The sequence below is a fragment of the Pongo pygmaeus genome, chromosome 4, assembly GCF_028885625.2.
Source record: "Pongo pygmaeus isolate AG05252 chromosome 4, NHGRI_mPonPyg2-v2.0_pri, whole genome shotgun sequence".
Lineage (NCBI taxonomy): Eukaryota > Metazoa > Chordata > Mammalia > Primates > Hominidae > Pongo > Pongo pygmaeus.
In genome coordinates this window covers 41418246-41443131 of record NC_072377.2, presented here as the reverse complement: position 1 = coordinate 41443131, position 24886 = coordinate 41418246, and the positions used below count along the sequence as shown (strand labels likewise).

The window sequence follows — 24886 nt, the reverse complement described above, 5'->3', positions numbered from 1 at the left end:
CAGAGAAACAACTGAGAGGTCTAGGAGGAGGGGAACTCTAGGCAAAGTTGAGAGTGATGGTGGTGAGGAGAGATAAGGTAAGACGGGACCAAAAGCAAATCTTGGCTGAAGCTTAACCTTGTCTGACCTTGAATTTTGAGGAAATCAAATGACCTTAGGAAGGAGTAGACATTGTTCAAATAAATTATGTGAAATTCATATTTACAGTTTTTTAAAAAGTCAAATAATCTTAAAAACAGCAAATATCTTTCACCCAATCTACCTTAAGTTTTGATTCATCCTTCTCACATGGAACAGTGAACTACCTATTAGCCTATAAACTACCTGCATGTGGTCACTTGTTCTATTGGTCACTGCAAAAACTGTAAGTGTTGAGGAACAAATTCCATGAGATGGCCATGGCTTATTTCCAAGTTTGGTCACTTTACACCCTTGTAAATGACATCATGCTTCAATTCAATCCCAAAAACAAAGACAAAAAATTACCCAGTCATATACTCATGTTACAATAGCTTTCTTCCTTAGGTTGTAGTGAAGAAAAGATGAAAACACTTTAGTCAAAATAAAAAAATAAAACTAGTTATTTTACCACCTGATCTATGAGTAAAGAATCAAGTACGTTGAAAATCCCTCCATTTGAAGGAATGCTTTTCAGATAGCGGGTAAAACTAATTTGTTTTGCAGTCTTCACCTCGTACTGGATGTTCAAACATATTACCTAATTAATTAAATCTCTTCGTAATATGATAATGCTTATTTGCACACTGACTCCAAACAGCAGTCACGTATGAAGTTTGTCGTAACCAAATGGATTACAGAACACAGAAAAGCAAAATTTCTAATAATCTCAATTTTTCTAAATCAAAGAATGCCTCTCCATGTTTTCTAAGAATGGAAACAAAAGAAAAGGTTGAATTTCACCCCAAAATTGGGAAATCAGTTACACAAGCCCTATCCATACAGATATACACAGTCTTAAAAATGAGACTTTTTAGATATCTTTTGAGTTATCCCAGAAGACACAAACTTCCTGCTCACTATGCACACCTAGAGGACCTCAAAGAGGAAGAAACAGCGAGATAAAAAGTCCTTTCTGTGGAGGCAGGAAGGAGGAAGCAGCATGTGCAATAAAAAGGCACAATGGTTTCAGGTGTTATATTCCTCCTTGATTCTCATACCACAATACAAATTGAGCTTTTGCTCCATTTTAAATTACTTCAAGCAGTGCCTATCATCTTGGAGTGTGACTGTAGCCTTTGCAAATTGTTTGCTGTAATTTTATCCCTCTTTACTTTATCTTTTTATTTTCCCTCTCCTCCTTGCCCACCTTAATTCTCAATTCCAGTTTTGTAGAACACACTTTAGGAAAAGTGGATTTTGAGAGGAAAGAAGAAAGGAAAGAAGGAAGGAAAGGAGGGAAAGAGACAGAAAAAGAAAGAAAAAGAAGAAAAAATAAAAAAGAGAAAGAATTTTCTTGCTCACTTATAAATATACAGGATATTTCTTTTGCCAGCGGTTTATCTTCCAAAGGAATGTGTCTTGCTTATTATATAATTCAGCATATTTTATTCAACAGAATGTTTTTTATTCATTTTCTGTGTAATCTAAGAACCTGTCAAAAACATAGAATTTGAAAGCATTTTGAATGCAGAAAAAAAATCACCACATTCTGATGTAGTGACACCGCTATTTAAAAACGAAAATCAATCTCATTAAAAATGAAGTGAAAGATAATAATTTTGGATTGATAAGTGACAATTAAATAAGTTTTAAACTACTGTTTTCATTATTTGAAAATTTTAATTGTAAGACTGATTTTAAATATTTGAGATGCAACTCCAATCTTTCTGAATTTGTGATTTTTAAAAATTGAAATAGAAAGTTTTTGCAATGTTTAATTTGTGTAAAAAAGCACTAAAAGATAAAAATAAGCAGGAGATGGGGGTAGGAAGATAGAACAACATAGTTGTGTCTGGATCTGCATTGAGTCTCTGTTGCAACTTCTTTTAAAAAGGAAACTAAAATGTAGAGATTCTCAATCCGGTTTAGCATACACAGGAGTTTCTCCCTAAAATATACCCGTCTTTCTTAATTTTGTATGTCTTCAACATAACATTCATTTAGTTTTATTCTGAAACTGAGTCTTAAAAACTGAAATACTTTTAAAGAGAAATGATTCTAGCTTAAATATTTCAGCATATAATAAGATTCCTGCCGAGAGCTCATCATTAGAAATATGAAACTAGTTACTCTGGACTTGGATTTTGATGTGCTGAATTATCTGCTGGTATTTCTTCAAGTCATAGATGCATAGTAAGTTTTCTACTTTTTTCTTTTTTTTTTAATTGGTGGGCATGCATATGAGGTTGGTGCTTCTTGAAATGGCTGGTTAAAAGATTTCCAGATGAAAGTTTACAAAGGCAGTAGTTCAGTTTTATAGAATATGGTTTTGGGTACATTTGTGATGGTGCTTTTTATAATATGTGATTGCTGTGTGACAATGTCTTTGTGAAGTCAATGGAGATTTCACATTTGGAAAACAAACCTTTGTGTAGTATCTTGTCATTACTAATTGAAGTGTAATTTTGTCAAATCTAACTTGTTCATGTTTTTATTTTCATTCATTCTGTTTCTCCTTACTCACAGTGTCCATCTATAGGACTGGTGTGTTTAAGACTAGAGAAGTTGCAGGGTTTTTCTTTGTTTGTTTTTGTTTCTTTTTTTTTTTTTTGAGACGGAGTTTCGCTCTTGTTGCCCAGGCTGGAGTGCAATGGTACCATCTCGGCTTACTACAACCTCCATCTCCCAGGTTCAAGTGATTCTCCTGCCTCAGCCTCCTGAGTAGCTGGAATTTACAGGCATGAGCCACCATGACCAGCTAATTTTTTTTTTTTTTTGTATTTTTAGTAGAGACGGGGTTTCTCCGTGTTGGTCAGGCTGGTCTCGAACTCCCAACCTCAGGTGATCTGCCCGCCTCGGCCTCCCAAAGTGCTGGGATTACAGGCATGAGCCACTGCGCCGGCAGTTGCAGCATTTTTATTTGTTTGTTTGTTTTGGGGGGTTTATTTGTTTGTTTTTACTGAACAATTCTGGATTTACTGAACAGAAGGGATCTGAAAGCACTAATTACAAGTTTTGATATAACGTGTTTGAAACTCTGTGCCTCCAATATTTGCAGATGTCCTTTTTCTGAAGAAAGTTATATAACTAAGTCACAAAGCTGGCGTGTGTGTGTGTGTGTGTGTGTGTGTGGTGTGTGTGTGTGTGTGTTCAAGTTACCACTTCATTTGCCTAGGCAAATGAAAATTTAAAAAATAATCAGCTTGCGTTTTATACCTTATAATAAGCGTGTAGTGGACGAAAAGCAAAATATTCATCTGAATTACTTTTGAGGGAAAAAATTAAACTATAGGAAGCTTTGGCTGCAACTCATTAATAACCTAGAAGTCATTATCCATAACTGGATAATAAATAGATAAATTGAATAAAATAGTTCTTTCTCCTCAGAAGTGTTTAGATTTCCAGCTGGGAGTGGTTTGTTCTCTACAGGACATTTGGAAATGTGTGGGGACAGCCCAGGCTTTTAGTGGGTTCAGGCCAGACATGCCAAATAATCCTCAATTTCTGTGAGACATTCTGGTTTAAGGAAGAACTGACACATCATAATGCCAATAGCACCCCTATTGAAAGCTGACGGTGTCCCTATTCTTAATAGGTACGACATTTGGGAGATATTAGGAAAACATAATGGATAATTTTATTCTTTTTAAGTGCAGCCTCAGACCAATAAAATGAACTAATTAGGAAACAGAAACCTCCTCTTCCTAAAATTAGAGTTAAGGCCCACTTATAAGCAATTGGTAATTTAAATTCTCAATATTTATGCCAAGGGGTTTATTGATTTTTTTAAGGTGGTAATATGCTGAAAACAGTTTAAATCTTGTTGTAGGAAAATAGTGCTATTATCTCAGAAAACAAGAGATTTTTTTTTTATTTTGTAATTTCAAGGGCTCAAAATTGGGACAACTATGCAGGTTTTAATGGCATTGGACCTCACCTGAAAAATAGAATTTAAAATTGAAATTAACATTTGTCAAGAGCCTGGACATCATTGTTTATATTAACAATGGAATAAAATACAAGAGATTCTAGAAACCCACATATATTCACCAAGGAATGCAAAGTAAAATAAGCCACGTATTTAGTTCACACTTTGCCAGCTATTTTTACTCTTTGCTTCTCCATTAAGAAGAACTAAGGTTAGATTTATATCATTTTTATAATTTCATCAAACATTTGATTTAATCATTTTCAATTTGAATAAGTAAATGTTTTCAAGTACATTAGAGCAAGATCTCCTAAAGGCAACACCAATTTATTACATTCTCTTTTTTAAAGCTTTTAAAATGAAACTTCTCATCTGTGACAGTGACCCAGAGTCGAGTTCATTATTAGTGAACTTAAAACCCATAAACATGTTAGTTGATCTCACCGTATATGTGATATGGTTTGGTTCTGTGTCCTCACCCAAATCTCACCTTGAATTGTAATCCTCATAATCCCCACATGTCAAGGGTGGGACCAGATGAAGGTAATTGGATCATGGGGTGGTTCCCCAATGCTGTTCTCATGCTAATAAGTGAATCTCATGAAATCTGATGGTTTTATAAGTGTCTGGCATTTCCCCTGCTTGCACTCATTCTCTCTCCTGCTACTCTGTGAAGAGGTGCTTTACGCCATGATTGTTAAGTTTCGTAGGGTCTCCCCAGCTATGTGATACCGTGATTCAATTAAACCTCTTTTCTTTATAAATTACCCAGTCTCAGGTATTTCTTCATAGCAGCGTGAGAATGAGCTAATACAATACGTATAGATGTGGTTACTTTCATTCAACAGGTCTTTCCCTCTAAGACCTGTTCAATATAAGTAAATTATTTGAAGCTTTCAAAAATATTTTTTGGACTCATACAGCATCAAAACATTTAAATGACTGGGTTCCAAGATCTGACATTTAGAAATGGGCAGGTCTGCCTTCCAGTTTGAAACTTTTTCTGTTAACATATAACCTTCATATTTTCATTTATATGTGGTTGTCTCATATTTCAGCTAATAAAATCATTAAACCAAATCATGAAATTACTACAGTGTAGATACTTCAGCCAAAAAAAAACAACAACAATTGAATAAGTGTCAGAATCTTTCTTCACTTCATATAGGATAAAGAAGTTTATAAAATTTGACTTCACAAGTCACCTTTGGATTTTCAGATCTGTATAGCAATGCAATAATAATGACTTTCAAATGTGTTTTATGTTTCCTTTCCTCATAATACATTAACAAGAGCTTTAAGTCAACATTTAGATAATACCAAGACTATGTTATTATAGAATAATAAGAAAAATTAAAGCAATTTAATTTTTGCTTGTGAAGACCATGCCTGGTGGGTTTTTTCTTTATTGTTGTTTTTAAGTCATAAAAAGTATGATTGGGTAGAAAAAAATGAGTTAATTATGTAAAAAGATTTTTTTCTATGTGAAATTTTAAATTTGATTTAAAAAATTTATGCTGATGGTTGTTAAGTTTATTTCTTTCTTTTAAGTAAGTAATATCAAATACATACATGTAGGTGGGAACAATCCAGAAAAGCAAGAAAATTTGATAATTAGCCAAAAAAAAAAAGGGAAATATGTCGGTGGAATCTTCCTAATTCAGCATGAGGGGCCTGGGAGGTATTATATATGTCAGCCTTAGATGGGAGAATAGACTGTTAACAACAAGGAGGGCAGAGTATGTGCCTACAAAAGCAGGTAGGTGAGTAGATGTGATATAGTTGTTTGTGGCTTTCTATTCTGATAGCTTCTATTTTTCATAGTGGTAACACTTCCTTAAATCTAAAGAAGCCTGAAGCCTACTCCCAAACACTTTATTCATCAAGTGCAATAACCATTCAACCCAGCAGTCCTATTGCTGGGTATGTACCCAAAAAAATATAAGTCATTCTACCAGAAAGATACATGTATTCATATGTTCATCACAGCACTATTCACAATAGCAAGACATGGGATCTATCTAGATGCCCATTAACAGTGTGCTGGATAAAGAAAATGTGGTATACATATACCACGGAAAGCTATGCAGCCATGAAAAAAATGAAATAATGTCCTTAGCAGCAACATGAATGCAGCTGGAGGTCATTATCCTAAGTGAATTAATGCAGGAACAGAAAACCAAATACTACATGTTTTGATTTATAGTGGGAGCTAAACATTGCTTACACGTGGACACAAAGATGGGAATAATAGACACCAGGGCCCACTTGAGCAAGGAGGGTGGGAGGAGTGTAAAGGTCAAAAAACTACCTATGCTTACTACCTGGGTGACAAAATCATCTGTACACCGAACCCCCGTGAAATGCAATTTACCGTTGTAACAAACCTGAACATGTAATCCCTGAACCTAAAATAAAAGTTGAAAAATAATAAATAAATAAATAAAACTTGGAAGTACTCTCTGTAGTGTTTTTAGTGTAAACAAAGATGAAAGCTTCATCCAAATTGCAGAAAGCCTACCTCATTCAGAAAACAAAACACACCCCATTGGACTTGGGGATGGGAAGTGGGGATGGGAACTTCCCACTGATATTGCACCATGAGGCAATTGTTCTTTACCCATTTGTAAAATGTGTTCCCTTTTATCAAGGAACTGGCTGGCCTTCAATCTCTCTAGTAAGAGACTCAATCTGCTAGTAAGGTACAGATGTTCCAGAAAAAAAGAAGATTGGTTTGGAGTACGGTGCAGTTGGCAACATTATTGAGGTCATTAGAGGCAGGATATCATAACATAAAACCAGGAAAGCTTTATGCCAGAGAACTTAAATCCAATATTGAGAAACCCCTGTGTGATACAAAGATTAGCTGTCATCAAACCACAAAATTCTCTCAGCAGTGGGGCCCTCTGATTTCAGTAACTGAAAAGATGACGTTAAGGGAAGCTTAGCAGTCTGGGTGGTGCAGTCCAGCCTGAGGCCTGTAGAATCTAAGACTCTTAACCCCAAATTACATCTAACATGACATTTGCTCTCACTGCACAGCAACCTCATGATACTAACCTGTCAAAAGTTAGGAATGTAACCCCATACTTCCTTTCTGTTAGCACATCTCCACTCACAGATGCTTAGACAACTTTTCACAATGATTTTGCCTTACCTGGGAACTACTCCCTCTGTAGAGGCTGAACTATAAAGATAGGCTCTTTACAGTAATATAATCTCCTCATTGGACCACAGGTCAACTCCTGACCAAGCTGGCCACTCATATTCCCTTCTCTGGGAATTCAGAATTGGGACTGCCAATTTGTTTTTACTTTTGACAGACCTATAGCACGTAAATTCAGTTGTGAAACATTGTCTTCCCTTCATAGACTACAAACATCGAAAGCCAATCAGGGCAGGTACAAGAATGCATATGGTAGGCAGAGAGAAGTGGAGATGTGTTCAGGCTTCACAGTTTCCTGTTTCCTGATTAGAGTCCCTTCCCAAGGCTTGGCTTCATGACTGTCATTGATTCCATAAGACACACTTGTACTGCTATATACATTTCCTTTAAGTAAGCCCTTGTCTCCATTACTTGCAGCCCAAAGAGTCCAATTTCCCTTCTACCAAGAATATGAAAGATGAAAGTGGATCTTGTGTGACCATGTTAAAACTCTTATCATTTATTTTTTAATAGAATCTCACTCTGTCTCCCAGGTTGGAGTGCAGTGGCACGATCTTGGCTCACTGCAGCCTCTACCTCCCAGGTTTAAGCAATTCTCATGCCTAAGTCTCCCAAGTAGCTTGGATTACAGGCACCCACCACCATGCCCGGCTAATTTTTGTACTTTTAGTAGAGACAGGGTTTCACCATGTTGGTCAGGCTGGTCTTGAACTCCTGCCTCAAGTGATCTGCCCACCTCGGTCTCCCAAAGTGCTGGAATTACAGAGATGAGCCACAATGCCTGGCCAAGACTCTTATCCTTTTTTAAAGGTAATTTCTAGTTGACCCCTCAAAGTATTTATTCTCTGGGATGTTGATGTGGATGACCAGGAATCAGACATGAGCACCTATGCATTATACTCTGAGTCTTCACCAATTTCTTGCAAACTTTAAAGTGACACAATCCCTCTATACCTGTCTACTCATTTGCAAAATTATCTAGGAGATTAAAACACTTTCACTGAGATCCATAGTAACAGAAGTCACATATACTCTTGCAGGACTAGTCACTGTGTGCTTCCTATAAATCTTGCTTTCTGAATTGCAACTGTTCTTCAGTTAAATTTTTTTTATTATTATTATTATACTTTAAGTTTTAGGGTACATGTGCACACTGTGCAGGTTAGTTACATATGTATACATGTGCCATGCTGGTGTGTAGTACCCATTAACTCGTCATTTAGCATTAGGTATATCTCCCAATGCTATCCCTCCCCCCTCCCCCCACCCTACAACAGTCCCCAGAGTGTGATGTTCCCCTTCCTGTGTCCGTGTGTTCTCATTGTTCAATTCCCACCTATGAGTGAGAACATGCGGTGTTTGGTTTTTTGTCCTTGCGATAGTTTACTGAGAATGATGATTTCCAGTTTCATCCATGTCCCTACAAAGGACATGAACTCATCATTTTTTACGGCTGCATAGTATTCCATGGTGTATATGTGCCACATTTTCTTAATCTAGTCTATCATTGTTGGACATTTGGGTTGGTTCCAAGTCTTTGCTACTGTGAATAGTGCCACAATGAACATACGTGTGCATGTTTCTTTATAGCAGCATGATTTATAGTCCTTTGGTATATACCCAGGTATATACCCAGTAATGGGATGGCTGGATCAAATGGTATTTCTAGTTCTAGATCCCTGACGAATCGCCACACTGACATCCACAATGGTTGAACTAGTTTACAGTCCCACCAACAGTGTAAAAGTGTTCCTATTTCTCCACGTCCTCTCCAACACCTGTTTTTTCCTGACTTTTTAATGATTGCCATTCTAACTGGTGTGAGATGGTATCTCACTGTGGTTTTGATTTGCATTTCTCTGATGGCCAGTGATGATGAGCATTTTTTCATGTGTTTTTTGGCTGCATAAATGTCTTCTTTTGAGAAGTGTCTGTTCATGTCCTTCACCCACTTTTTAATGGGGTTGTTTGTTTTTTTCTTGTAAATTTGTTAGAGTTCATTGTAGATTCTGGATATTAGCCCTTTGTCAGATGAGTAGATTGCGAAAATTTTCTCCCATTTTTTACGTTGCCTGTTCACTCTGATGGTAGTTTCTTTTGCTGTGCAGAAGCTCTTGAGTTTAATAAGATCCCATTTGTCAATTTTGGCTTTTGTTGCCATTGCTTTTGGTGTTTAAGACATGAAGTCCTTGCCCATGCCTATGTCTTGAATGGTAATGCCTAGGTTTTCTTCTAGGGTTTTTATGGTTTTAGGTCTAACGTTTAAGTCTTTAATCCATCTTGAATTAATTTTTGTATAATGTGTAAGGAAGGGATCCAGTTTCAGCTTTCTACATATGGCTAGCCAGTTTTCCCAGCACCATTTATTAAATAGGGAATCCTTTCCCCATTGCTTGTTTTTCTCAGGTTTGTCAAAGATCAGGTAGTTGTAGATATGCGGTGTTATTTCTGACGGCTCTGTTCTCTTCCATTGATCTATATCTCTGTTTTGGTACCAGTACCATGCTGTTTTGGTTACTGTAGCCTTGTAGTATAGTTTGAAGTCAGGTAGTGTGATGCCTCCAGCTTTGTTCTTTTGGCTTAGGATTCACTTGGTGGTGCGGGCTCTTTTTTGGTTCCATATGAACTTTAAAGTAGTTTTTTCCAATTCTGTGAAGAAAGTCATTGGTAGCTTGATGGGGATGGCATTGAATCTATAAATTACCTTGGGAAGGATGGCCATTTTCATGATATTGATTCTTCCTACCCATGAGCATGGAATGTTCTTCCATTTGTTTGTATCCTCTTTTATTTCCTCGAGCAGTGGTTTGTAGTTCTCCTTGAAGAGGTCCTTCACATCCCTTGTAAGTTGGATTCCTAGGTATTTTATTCTCTTTGAAGGAATTGTGAATGGGAGTTGACTCATGATTTGGCTCTCTGTTTGTCTGTTATTGGTGTATAAAAATGCTTGTGATTTTTGTACATTGATTTTGTACCCTGAGACTTTGCTGAAGTTGCTTATCAGCTTAAGGAGATTTTGGGCTGAGACAATGGGGTTTTCTAGATATACAATCATGTCATCCACAAACAGGGACAATTTGACGTCCTCTTTTTCTAATTGAATACCCTTTATTTCCTTCTCTTGCCTAATTGCCCTGGCCAGAACTTCCAACACTATGTTGAATAAGAGTGGTGAGAGAGGGCATCCCTGTCTTGTGCCAGTTTTCAAAGGGAATGCTTCCAGTTTTTGCCCATTCAGTATGATATTGGCTGTGGGTTTGTCATAAATAGCTCTTATTATTTTGAAATACGTCCCATCAATACCTAATTTATTGAGAGTTTTTAGCATGAAGCATTGTTGAATTTTGTCAAAGGCCTTTTCTGCATCTATTGAGATAGTCATGTGGTTTTTGTTTTTGGTTCTGTTTATATGCTGGATTACATTTACTGATTTGTGTATATTGAACCAGCCTTGCATACCAGGGATGAAGCCCACTTGATCATGGTGGATAAGCTTTTTGATGTGCTGCTGGATTTGGTTTGCCAGTATTTTATTGAGGATTTTTGCATCAATGTTCATCAAGGATATTGGTCTAAAATTATCTTTCTTGGTTATATCTCTGCCAGGCTTTGGTATCAGGATGATGGTGGCCTCATAAAATGAGTTAGGGAGGATTCCCTCTTTTTCTATTGATTGGAATAGCTTCAGAAGGAATGGTACCAGTGCCTCCTTGTACCTCTGGTAGAATTCGGCTGTGAATCCATCTGGTCCTGGACTCTTTTTGGTTGGTAAGCTATTGATTATTGCCACAATTTCAGATCCTGTTATTGGTCTATTCAGAGATTCAACTTCCTCCTGGTTTAGTCTTTGAAGGGTGTATGTGTCGAGGAATTTATCCATTTCTTCTAGATTTTCTATTTTATTTGTGTAGAGGTGTTTGTAGTATTCTCTGATGGTAGTTTGTATTTCTGTGGGATTAGTGGTGATATCCCCTTTATCATTTTTTATTGCATCTATTTGATTCTTCTCTCTTTTCTTCTTTATTAGTCTTGCTAGCAGTCCATCAATTTTGTTGATCCTTTCAAAAAACCAGCTCCTGGATTCATTAATTTTTTGAAGGGATTTTTGTGTCTCTATTTCCTTCAGTTTTGCTCCGATTTTAGTTATTCCTTGCCTTCTGCTAGCTTTTGAATGTGTTTGCTCTTGCTTTTCTAGTTCTTTTAATTGTGATGTTAGGGTGTCGATTTTAGATCTTTCCTGTTTTCTCTTGTGGGCATTTAGTGCTGTAAATTTCCCTCTACACACTGTTATGAATGTGTCCCAGAGATTCTGGTATGTTGTGTCTTTGTTCTCATTGGTTTCAAAGAATATCTTTATTTCTGCCTTCATTTGGTTATGTACCCAGTAGTCATTCAGGAGCAGGTTGTTCAGTTTCCATGTAGTTGAGCGGTTTTCAGTGAGTTTCTTAATCCTGAGTTCTAGTCTGATTGCACTGTGGTCTGAGAGAGTTTGTTATAATTTCTGTTCTTTTACATTTGCTGAGGAGAGCTTTCCTTCCAACTATGTGGTCAATTTTGGAATAGGTATGGTGTGGTGCTGAAAAAAATGTATATTCTGTTGATTTGGGGTGGAGAGTTCTGGAGATATCTATTAGGTCTGCTTGGTGCAGAGCTGAGTTCAATTCCTGGATATCCTTGTTAACTTTCTGTCTCATTGATCTGTCTAATGTAGACAGTGGGGTGTTAAAGTCTCCCATTATTATTGTGTGGGAGTCTAAGTGTCTTTGTAGGTCACTCAGGACTTGCTTTATGAATCTGGGTGCTCCTGTATTGGGTGCATATATATTTAGGAGAATTAGCTTTTCTTGTTGAATTGATCCCTTACCATTATGTAATGGCCTTCTTTGTCTCTTTTGATCTTTGTTGGCTCAAAGTCTGTTTTATCAGGGACTAGGATTGCAACCCCTGCCTTTTTTTGTTTTCCATTTGCTTGGTAGATCTTTCTCCATCCTTTTATTTTGAGCCTATGTATGTCTCTGCACGTGAGATGTGTTTCCTGAATACAGCACACTGTTGGGTCTTGACTCTTTATCCAATTTGCCAGTTTACATCTTTTAATTGGAGCATTTAGTCCATTTATATTTAATGTTAATATTGTTATGTGTGAATTTGATCCTGTCATTATGATGTTAGCTGGTTATTTTGCTCGTTAGTTGATGCAGTTTCTTCCTAGCCTCGATGGTCTTTACAATTTGGCATGATTTTGCAGTGGCTGGTACTGGTTGTTCCTTTCCATGTTTAGTGCTTCCTTCAGGAGCTCTTTTAGGGCAGGCCTGGTGGTGACAAAATCTCTCAGCATTCGCTTGTCTGTAAAGTATTTTATTTCTCCTTCACTTATGAAGCTTAGTTTGGCTGGATATGAAATTCTGGGTTGAAAATTCTTTTCTTTAAGAATGTTGAATATTGGCCCCCACTCTCTTCTGGCTTGTAGAGTTTCTGCCAAGAGATCCGCTGTTAGTCTGATGGGCTTCCCTTTGTTGGTAACCCGACCTTTCTCTCTGGCTGCCCTTAACATTTTTTCCTTCATTTCAACTTTGGTGAATCTGACAATTATGTGTCTTGGAGTTGCTCTTCTCAAGGAGTATCTTTGTGGCATTCTCTGTATTTCCTGAATCTGAATGTTGGCCTGCCTTGCTAGATTGGGGAAGTTCTCCTGGATAATATCCTGCAGAGTGTTTTCCAACTTGGTTCCATTCTCCCCGTCACTTTCAGGTACACCAATCAGATGCAGATTTGGTCTTTTCACATAGTCCCATATTTCTTGGAGGCTTTGTTCGTTTCTTTTTATTCTTTTTTCTCTAAACTTCCCTTCTTGCTTCATTTCATTCATTTCATCTTCCATCACTGATACCCCTTCTTCCAGTTGATCGCATCGGCTCCTGAGGCTTCTGCAGTCTTCACGTAGTTCTCCAGCCTTGGCTTTCAGTTCCATCAGCTCCTTTAAGCACTTCTCTGTATTGGTTATTCTAGTTATACATTCTTCTAAATTTTTTTCAAAGTTTCTAACTTCTTTGCCTTTGGTTTGAATTTCCTCCAAAGGAAATTGTAGCTTAGAGTAGTTTGATCGTCTGAAGCCTTCTTCTCTCAACTCGTCAAAGTCATTCTCTGTCCAGCTTTGTCCCGTTGCTGGTGAGGAACTGCGTTCCTTTGGAGGAGGAGAGGCGCTCTGCTTTTTAGAGTTTCCAGTTTTTCTGCTCTGTTTTTTCCCCATCTTTGTGGTTTTACCTACTTTTGGTCTTTGATGATGGTGATGTACAGATGGGTTTTTGTTGTGGATATCCTTTCTGTTTGTTAGTTTTCCTTCAAACAGACAGGACCCTCAGCTGCAGGCCTGTTGGAGCTTGCTAGAGGTCCACTCCATACCCTGTTTGCCTGGGTATCAGCAGCGGTGTCTGCAGAACAGCGGATTTTTGTGAACCGCGAATGCTGCTGTCTGATCGTTCCTCTGGAAGTTTTTTCTCAGAGGAGTATCCAGCCGTGTGAGGTGTCAGTCTGCCCCTGCTGGGGGGTGCCTCCCAGTTAGGCTGCTCGGGGGTCAGGGGTCAGGGACCCACTTGAGGAGGCAGTCTGCCCGTTCTCAGATCTCCAGCTGCGTGCTGGCAGAACCACTGCTCTCTTCAAAGCTGTCAGACAGGGACATTTAAGTCTGCAGAGGCTACTGCTGTCTTTTTGTTTGTCTGTGCCCTGCCCCCAGAGGTGGAGCCTACAGAGGCAGGCAGGCCTCCTTGCGCTGTGGTGGGCTCCACCCAGTTCGAGCTTGCCAGCTGCTTTGTTTACCTAAGCAAGGCTGGGCAATGGCAGGCACCCCTTCCCCAGCCTCGCTGCTGCCTTGCAGTTTGATCTCAGACTGCTATGCTAGCAATCAGCAAGACTCCGTGGGCTAGGACCCTCCCAGCCAGATGCAGGATATAGTCTCCTGGCATTTTTTAAGCCCATCGGAAAAGCGTAGTATTAGGGTGGGAGTGACCCGATTTTCCAGGTGCCATCTGTCACCCCTTTCTTTGACTAGGAAAGGGAACTCCCTGACCCCTTGCACTTCCTGAGTGAGGCAGTGCCTCGCCCTGCTTCGGCTCGTGCACGGTGCGCTGCACCCACTGTCCTGCACCCACTGTCTGGCACTCCCTAGTGAGATGAACCCAGTACCTCAGATGGAAATGCAGAAATCACACGTCTTCTGCGTCGCTCACGCTGGGAGCTGTAGACCACAGCTGTTCCTGTTCGGCCATCTTGGCTCTAATCCAGTTAAAATTTTATAAAGATAAAATGTTGTCGATTTGATTAAAGTCTATTCCAACACTTTATTATGATTTCCTTGCTGTAGAAAATTACATAACATTTATATTAAGCTGAAATTCACGTGGTAATCTCTGATCTATCAGATAATAATTAGAATAATTGTGAAGGTTCTGTAAACGGAGTTATCAAGGTTCTCTTCACTCTCCGTTTGGTAGCTATATAATGAGGCTGGTGATATAATCTATAAGTAATATTTTAATTAAACCTAAGAAATGGAGGCTATAGATGTAGGTACTTCTGTAGAAACTCTATTTCACTAGCTAAGGAGAAGACAAAAATTATAAAACTATTCTTTCTCTTTTTTTTTTTTGAGACGGAGTCTTGCTCTGTTGTCCAGGCTGGAGTACAGTGGTGCGATCTAGGCTCACTGCAAGCTCCACCTCCTGGGTTCACGCCATTCTCCTGCCTCAGCCTCCCAAGTAGTTGGGACTACAGGCACTCACCACCACATCCGGCTAATTTAATTTTTTGTATTTTTAGTAGAGATGGGGTTTCACCATGTTAGCCAGGATGGTCTCAATCTCCTGACCTCATGATCCGCCCGCCTCGGCCTCCCAAAGTGCTGGGATTATAGGCATGAGCCACCATGCCTTGCCAAAACTATTCTTTCTTTTCTGTGTAATAACTGTGTCCTATATAATTGCAGTCAGGGACTTACTTTTATACATAAGTCATTCCTAGAAACATATACTATTAATAAATAAGGCCAACAGTGTGAAATTTGCCCATATTTGCAACTTTTAAGGTTGGGATCTATACTTAGAGAACTTAGAATGTTATAAAATCCTAAATTACACATTGCCTTTTGGGCATAATTATCAATATATTTTTTCAATGTTGCCTACAATGTACTTTTTACAACTCAAAAACACCTTTAGGAAGCACTATCAATTTAATTACAGCTTTGCAGAAATTACAATAAAAATACCATATTTTTAAAAAACTCTTTATTGTTGATGTTGATATAAACAATAGCACCAATTATCTGTACAATTACATTCCACTCTGGATCAAGAAGGCGTAACAAGGACAATCCAAAATAACCTAAAAACAAGCTAAATAAAACAATGGTTTTTCAGCCATTGGACCCTACACACTATAGAGCAGTGATTCCTGGGAGAGAGAAAACAAATTAGGTGGGTCGTAAAATTGCTCAGTTTACAGCCTTGATAAAAGTTTTTAGGCCTCAAGAAAAGGAGGAAAATCCCAAGTGGAGCCTGGGAGTCTCCCAGAGATAAGAAAACAGAGTTGGGACTGTAAGGACGTACAGCCAACTAGAGTTCACAGGGCAGGATAACAAAAAGAAGAGAGCTACACAGAGAGATTTATGAGATAAAAATTTGGTGAGGGCCCTCCTCCAGCCTTCGGGTGAGTATCAGTCAGCTCACAGGTATGAGGAAACCACCTGAGGCCCAGCAAAGAACACCCAAGAGGTTGGATTACAGGTGAAAACCACAGAGCTCAGACAAGTTTGGAGATGTTTATATTCCTACCAGCCAGAAAGGAAAAACCCCATGCATAACATAAATGAAGAAAAGTACACCAAGGGACTTCATAATCAAATGCTTAAAACAATTACATATCACTCAACATATAATTAGATTTCAATTCAAGTCCGTGCCTTCTTCCCCTCTTCAAAAATATTTGAAGAAGTTTATTCTGAGCCAAATATGACTCAAATATGACTGACCATGGCCTGGAACACAGCACCAAGAAGTCCTTAGAACATGTGCCCAAGGTGGTTGAGTTACAGCTTGGTTTTATACATTTTAAGGAGACAAAAGTTACAGGCAAAGACATAAATCAATAAATGTGAGGTATATATTGGTTCAGCCCACTCACATGCCAAAGGTGGAGTCAAAGATTTTCTGATTGGCAATTGGTTGAAAAAGTTAAGATACAGGGGGCTGTGGAAGCCAAGGTTCTTGTTATGTAGATGAAGCCTCCAAGTAGCAAGCTTCAGAAAGAGTAGATGATAAATGTCTCTTATCAGAACTTAAAAGGTATCAAACTCTTAAATTTCCCCTGAATCAGGAAAAGACCTGGAAAGGGAAGGAGACTCTCTACAGAAGGTAAAATTCTCCCAAAAGAGATGGCTTTGCAGGGCCATTTCAAAATATATCAAAGAATTACATTTTGGGGTAAAATACTTTTCTTTTCTTCAGGACCTGCTGTCATTAGATGCTATCTATATCAGAATCAGGTTGGAGTTGGGTATCTTACTGCTACAAAGAGTCTGTCTTGTAGGTCTTATGGTCTCTATTTTAATGTTAGTGCTGGTCAGTTGTGCCTCAACTCCAAAGGGAGGGGGTATAATGAGGCATATCTCACCTCCCCTCCCAACATGGCCTGAACTAATTTTTCTTTGAGATCCTCTTGGCCAAGGAGGGGTGCCATCCATGCAGACTGGTGGAAGGCTAAGAATTTAATTTTTGGCTTACATCTTGTTTCTGGAATCCCTACCAGCCAAATGAGGTTAACATATTTCTTTGAATACACAATGCTCATGCTTTCCAATGCTTTAGGGATGTGTATTTCTATTAGTTAAAACAGGGCCAAGTTTGAAAGTCAATCACAGAATATTTGCAAACCACCTTTAAATGGTCTTAGGTATCTGAATTTGCATATTACCTTAACAAATCTGCACACACATGAGGCCCAAGCATCTAGAAAAGACAGCCGCACTATAAAATCTTTTGCCATAAGGTTTACTTAGGATATGGATTTAGCTTCTTGCCTCTCTCCTTGAGTTTCATGCATTTACAGCCCCTTTATTTCCCAAGCTCATCTTTTCCCTTAGCAGAGACTTTACTCGCTTTTTGCTTCATGTTTCTAACCACAGATAAAATTTGCATTTCCCGTATACTCAGCCTTGATGCAGAGACTCCAGCAGAGTAAAATCACTGAACTACCCAGTATCCCAGAATGAAAGGAAGGCACACACAGCCTAGTCTGTCCTACATTGCAGCTTTGAGAAGAGCATTTGCAAAAATATATTTTGTATTTGCCTAGCATTTGCCATTGTTTTAGCTCTTTAGCATCAGAACCCTTTCCTTAACTTGGCAGAAACTTCTTAGTGTAAGCATAAAGCTGAAAATTCAAAAACCTAGGTGCTTGACCTAAGATTCAGCTGTTCCAAACTTTTCGTCTAGGGCAAGGGACACAAAGAGGAGGATATCAGGAAGAGTTCTCTTTGGTCATGACTACAGGGTTGGTGGCAACAAGATCAAGTTTTCAAGGACAATATGCCTACCACGCTAATAACAGCAATAGCATTCAATGTCTAGTGCAAGTGGTGCCAGTGATCCCACCTACTGCATCTGGTACTTGGTAGAAAAAGATATATATGGTTCTGGGATGATTTGGGGTACAATTTCAGGCTGCCCCTATCCAGATTTTTCAGCCCTCCTGTTTTTTATTTGGACTACTCAACCTTTTCTTAAATAAGTTCCTTTTGGCCTGAATCAGCTATTGTCAATTTATTTAAGAACTCACATGTAAACCTGATTCAATACATAATAACTAAAATACTTATGCTAGAGGCAGGAGAATAATATATAAGATGGACCTAGAGTTTCAATTCAAAACTCAGAGGTTCTAAATTTGATTATAGTTCTCCCCACTCAAGATGGGTGATTTGTGGCCAGTAATAAATATCTCTGAGCTTCAAGGTCTTCAGATATAAAGTAGAGAAAACAATCTGATCAAATGATTGACAAATAAAATAATGTGTCAAATTATTTTCTTTATACCAAATTAAGATCTTGAAAGGCTTTAAACATAGAATCTTTTCACATTACACTAAAATTATTTCTGGGAAGGTGACATCTCTTTCCTACTAAATAATAAACTACTACATTAGTCAGCTTCTGAGGTAGCAAGAAACAACTACACAATCTCAGTGGCTTACAACAGCAAATATTTGTTCCTTGCTCACAAGTCTGAAGGTTTACTATGGCTTACCTGGGCTCACCTGGGGTCATCTGGACTCAAGCTTGGGTATACTCTATGTGATCTCATTCTGGGTCCCAGCTAGAGGACCAGTGGCTCTCGGGGGCCAATTTGTATAGTGTGTATAGTGGATAATAGGAATGCAAGAAGCCAAATCAAACTCTGCCAGGACATTTAAATCCTGCTGAGATATGATGTACTTCAGGTCAGTTCACATTCCATGGACTTGGCCCAACATGAATGGGACAGAGAAGATAGTCAGAGACAATAACTTTCATTTTTTTCATCTCAGGGTCTAAAATATAACTGGGTACAAATTAAGTGTTTAAAGGATATTTGTGGAGTGGAATCATTAATTCTAGGACCACAGACAGAAAACAGCTCTAAAAACGTTCTTAGAAATCATCCAATCCATGCAGGTAATTTTATTTTATTTTTTTTATGGATTTCTTTTTTTTTTTTCTCCTTTTCTTTTTTTTTTCTTTTCTTTTATTATTATTATTATTATTATTATTATTATTATTATTATACTTTAGGTTTTATGGTACATGTGCGCAATGTGCAGGTAAGTTACATATGTATACATGTGCCATGCTGGTGCGCTGCACCCACCAACTCGTCATCTAGCATTAGGTATATCTCCCAATGCTATCCTTCCCCCCTCCCCCCACCCCACAACAGTCCCCGAAGTGTGATGTTCCCCTTCCTGTGTCCATGTGTTCTCATTGTTCAGTTCCCACCTATGAGTGAGAATATGCGGTGTTTGGTTTTTTGTTCTTGCGATAGTTTACTGAGAATGATGATTTCCAATTTCATCCATGTCCCTACAAAGGACATGAACTCATCATTTTTTATGGCTGCATAGTATTCCATGGTGTATATGTGCCACATTTTCTTAATCCAGTCTATCATTGTTGGACATTTGGGTTGGTTCCAAGTCTTTGCTATTGCAAATAATGCGGCAATAAACATACGTGTGCATGTGTCTTTATAGCAGCATGATTTATAGTCCTTTGGGTATATACCCAGTAATGGGATGGCTGGGTCGAATGGAATTTGTAGTTCTAGATCCCTGAAGAATCGCCACACTGACTTCCACAAGGGTTGAACTAGTTTACAGTCCCACCAACAGTGTAAAAGTGTTCCTATTTCTCCACATCCTCTCCAGCACCTGTTGTTTCCTGACTTTTTAATGATTGCCATTCTAACTGGTGTGAGATGGTATCTCATTGTGGTTTTGATTTGCATTTCTCTGATGGCCAGTGATGGTGAGCATTTTTTCATGTGTTTTTTGGCTGCATAAATGTCTTCTTTTGAGAAGTGTCTGTTCATGTCCTTCGCCCACTTTTTGATGGGGTTGTTTGTTTTTTTCTTGTAAATTTGTTGGAGTTCATTGTAGATTCTGGATATTAGCCCTTCAAGGAAATAAAAGAGGATACAAACAAATGGAAGAACATTCCATGCTCATGGGTAGGAAGAATCAATATCATGAAAATGGCCATACTGCCCAAGGTAATTTACAGATTCAATGCCATCCCCATCAAGCTACCAATGACTTTCTTCACAGAATTGGAAAAAACTACTTTAAAGTTCATATGGAACCAAAAAAGAGCCTGCATCGCCAAGTCAATCCTAAGCCAAAAGAGCAAAGCTGGAGGCATCACACTGCCTGACTTCAAACTATACTACAAGGCTACAGTAACCAAAACAGCATGGTACTGGTACCAAAACAGAGATATAGATCAATGGAACAGAACAGAGCCCTCAGAAATAATGCCACATATCTAAAAGTATCTGATCTTTGACAAACCTGAGAAAAACAAGCAATGGGGAAAGGATTCCCTATTTAATAAATGGTGCTGGGAAAACTGGCTAGCCATATGTAGAAAGCTGAAACTGGATCCCTTCCTTACACCTTATACAGAAATCAATTCAAGATGGATTAAAGACTTAAACGTTAGACCTAAAACCATAAAAACCCTAGAAGAAAACCTAGGCATTACCATTCAGGACATAGGCATGGGCAAGGACTTCATGTCTAAAACACCAAAAGCAATGGCAACAAAAGCCAAAATTGACAAATGGGATCTAATTAAACTAAAGAGCTTCTGCACAGCAAAGGAAACTACCATCAGAGTGAACAGGCAACCTACAAAATGGGAGAAAATTTTCGCAACCTACTCATGCAGGTAATTTTAAAGGACGGAAACCTGAGACCCACAAGGTTATGTGACATATGAAAATTCCTGCAGAGTTTGGTGCCACTGTTGGGTAACATAACTTCAGGTTTTTCCTCAAGCTTAGGGTGAGAGTGGAGGTGGAATTTTCCATTCTGGAATGTATAGTCTAATCTGTTAAATAGGGCGTGATGCTGAAAAGCCGGAGCCACGTATTAAATTCCCCCGATACCATTAACTATGGATAATTTGTCCCAAAAGCTGTTGACCACAAGGTGGGAAGGAATTGACTCTGTGCATGCAGCTGAAAAAGTCCAAATCCAATCCCACCTAAAGAATTTGGAGCATATAATTATCTCCATTTAAGAGAGTAGTACATTATTTATGAAAAGCTGTCCATCCATGTTTGTCTTTCTTCTTTCTTTTTTTTTTAAATATGACTCTTTGAAACACATTTTTGTCAGTTTTCTTATGCGTACTCCTGTAAGTTAGTCGTTGTGTCCATAGTATGGATTGGATCTGAAATGAGCCTATTTGCTCTAAGAACTCAAAGTTAATGAGGAATAATCAATATCCATGGCTTTATTCAGTTCTGACTCCTTGCTTTCAGATAAAATACACTTTTTACAAGTAAAATTTCAGCTCATCAGCAAGGGAGAACTCAAATAAAGCTGAAGGTATGATAGATTGAGCTATGAAAACAATTTAGCCAATATTCAAAACACATCTGGCTAGTCCCTAACATTAATTTCTCTTATGCTTTGCTGGAGGTTATAGCAGAAAGATTATGGATGAAAGAAAATCTCCTCTGTGGCTCTCAAAATTAGAGCTTTAAAATTAAAGTTCATTTACTACATCAAAGTAAAGTAGAGGTTGGATATCTATAGGAGCAAATACAAATATAATAGTTCTACTATCATTTTCAGTATTTACAAGCATTTAAATTGTTATTATTTTAACTATTGGAAAAAAAGAAATACTCAGGTATTATTGTTATGTTTTTAAAAACTTGAACTGACTTTTTTTTTAAAGTAATTTCAACTTGTATTTTAGATTCAGGGAAGGCATGTGCAGTTTTGTTACCTGGGTAAGGGGTACAATTGATCCCATCACCCAAGTACTGAGCATGGTACCAATAGTTAGTTTTTCAACCCTTGTCCTGCTACTTCCGTCTCCCTTCTAGTAGTCTCCAGTGTCTATTGTTTCCATCTTTATGTATGTAAGTACCCAATGATTAGCTACTACTTAGAATATGCAATATTTAGTTTTCTATTTCTGCATTAAACTTCTTAGAATAATGACCTCTAGCTGTATCTATGTTGCTGAAAAGAACATGATTTTGTTCCTTTTTATGGCTATATAGTATTCCACAGTGTATATATACCAATCCACCATTGATGACCACCTTGATTCATTCCATATCTTTGCTATTGTGAACAGCACTGCAACGAACATGTGAGTACATGTGTCTTTTTAGTAGAATGATTTATCTTCTTTGGCTATATACCCAGTAATGGGAATGCTTGGTAATGATAGTTCTGTTTTGAGTTCTTTGAGAAATCTCCAAACTGCTTTCCACTGTGGCTGAACTACTTACATTCCCACCAGTAGTGTATAAGCATCCATTTTCTCCACAGCTTATCCAGCATCTGTTGGTTTTTGACTTTTTAATAGTAGCCATTTTGACTGGTGTGAGATGGTATCTCATTGTGGTTTTGATTTGCATTTGTCTGATCATTAGTGATGTGGAACGTTTTTTCATAAGTTTGTTGGCCACTTGCATGTCTTCTTTTGAGAAGTGTCAGTTCATATTTTTGCTCATTTCTTAATGAGGTTATTTGTTCTTTGCTCCTTCAATTGTTTAAGTTCCTAATGGATTCTGGATATTACACCTTTGTCAGATGCACAGTTTGCAAATATTTACTCCCATTCTGTAGATTATCTGGTTACTCTGTTGATAGCTTCTTTTGCTGTGCAGAAGCTCTTTAGTTTAATTAAGTCCCACTTGTCAATTCTTGTTTCTGTTGCAATTGTTTTTGAGGGCTTAATCATAAATTCTTTCCCAAGGCTGATGTCCAGAATGGTATTTCCTAGGTTTTCTTCTAGGATTCTCATAGTTTGAGTTGTTACATTTAAAATTTTAAGCTAACTTGAGTTAATTTTTGTATATGGTGAAAGATACAGGTCCAGTTTCATTATTCTGCATATGCTAGCCAGCTATCTCAGCATCATTTATTGAATAGGGAGTCCTTCCCTCATTGCTTATTTTTGTCAACATTGTTGAAGATTAAATGGCTATAGGCATGCAAGCTGGGTTCTCTGTTCTGTTCCATTGGTCTATGTGTCTGTTTTTGTACAAGTATCATGCTTTTCTGGTTATGGTAGGTTTATAGTATAATCTGAAGTTGGGTAATATAATACCTCCAGCTTTGTTCTTTTTGCTTATTCTGGCTCTTTTTTGGTTCAAATATATGAGGATAAAATATTTATACATTTGTTTGTGTCTTTGATTTAGCAGTATTTTGTTTTCACTTATACAAGTTTTCCTTGTAGAGATCTTTCACTTTCTTGGTTAGATACATTTCTTTTTTTTTTTTCCCTGAGATGGAGTCTCACTCTGTCACCCAGGCTGGAGTGCAGTGGCGCGATCTTGGCTCACTGCAAGCTCCACTTCCCGGGTTCACGCCATTCTCCTGCCTCAGCCTCCCGAGTAGCTGGGACTACAAGTGCCCGCCACCATGCCCACCTAATTTTTTTCTATTTTTAATAGAGATGGGGTTTCACCATGTTAGCCAGGATGGCCTTGATCTCCTGACCTCATGATCCACCCAAATTGGTTAGGTATATTTCTAAATATTTTATTTTATTTTTACTTTTCTGTGGCTATTGTAAATTAGATTGCATTCTTGATTTGGTCCTCAGCTTGAACATTATTAATGTATAGTAATGTTATTTATTTTTGTACGTTGGTTTTGTACCCTAAAATTTTACTGACATCATTCCAGGAGACTTTTGGAGGAGGCATTAGGGTTTTCTAGGTATAGAATCACATTGTCAATTAGGAGAGATAGTTTGACTTCTTCTTTTCCTATTTGGATGCCTTTTATTTATTTATTTTTTGCTTTGCCTGATTGCTCTGGCTAGGACTTCCTCGAATTGGCTTATTTAGAGAGGTAGAATCAGGATAAACATAGCATAATCTAGGCCTAATGCGGTGCCCAGTCAGCCTAGTACTTTATATGGCATGTAGGCACAAGGAAAGACAGGTTTTCTCACATTTGATCTAAGTAATGATCAGAGTATAATATCTAACAAAAATTTTTATTATTAATACTTAACTGATATCTGTCATTATTGCACAGATTTAACTCTTTCTGAATCTGATTTTATAACCATATAAATTTATTATGTTACTTCTAGAGGTAAATTTTTTTACTGAATTACTCCCCAGAAGGTAAAGACGTATTGCTCTTATTTATCCCAAATTTTCCTTTTCTAGCTCAAACATATAGTCATCATTTTAGTCCTAATCAAATAAGTTTGTTTGTCTTGTCCTCTTCTCAATCAAATAGGAATTGCATTTAGCTGCTGGGAGTAGACATCCAACAACAACAGTATAAACACATAAGAATGTCTTTTTCTCACAAAGAAACAGCCTAGAGTTATACTGCCCTGGACTGGTTTATGGGCTCCACAGCGTCTCCAGGCTTTTTTAAAAACTCCTAGTTAGATGCACCCTGGCCCAATGAGTCACCTATGACTGAGCTGTCACACTGATGTAGCTAATATTGCTTTAAGTGGTATGACTAATTTTTTTGCACCTGAAGATTACTTTGGACACTCTCTGCCTGCACATATGTCAGAGAAGCTTTTATCAGATCAGCACTCCCACTAAGAATAATTAGAATAGTTGGATGCAATTTCAAAAACATCTGTGTGAAGGCATCAGTGAGGATGTGAAAGAACAAGATCCTAGAAGGAAGCAAAGTACAGAAATGAGCCCAGCATTTGGCCTAGCTTTTAACCTGGAGGCATCTGTTGATTTACAAGTAATGGCCTAGAAACTGAGAGATCTAACAGCAAAGAAGCCAAGAGGCATGGAATCCAAGAGAAACATAGCACCAAGATACTAAGACAGTAGCAGACTTTTAGACTGGGACTAAAATTTGGAGTTCGTGGCTTGCCGAAAAGGAGGCCCTGGTAAACATC

General features: G+C 38.0%; 1 protein-coding gene across 2 annotated transcripts in view; it reads left to right on the top strand.

Annotated features, from left to right (window-relative positions):
- The first annotated feature begins 2016 nt into the window (after window positions 1–2016).
- The window catches only part of C6 (complement C6), a 136967-nt gene continuing 114097 nt past the window's right edge, over window positions 2017–24886 (top strand). For both annotated transcript variants that reach the window (XM_054488958.2, XM_054488960.2), the window contains exon 1: window positions 2017–2313. In XM_054488958.2, coding sequence (XP_054344933.1) covers window positions 2307–2313 — 7 coding nt within the window. In that variant the 5' untranslated portion in view covers window positions 2017–2306. The remainder of the gene's footprint in view (window positions 2314–24886) is intronic.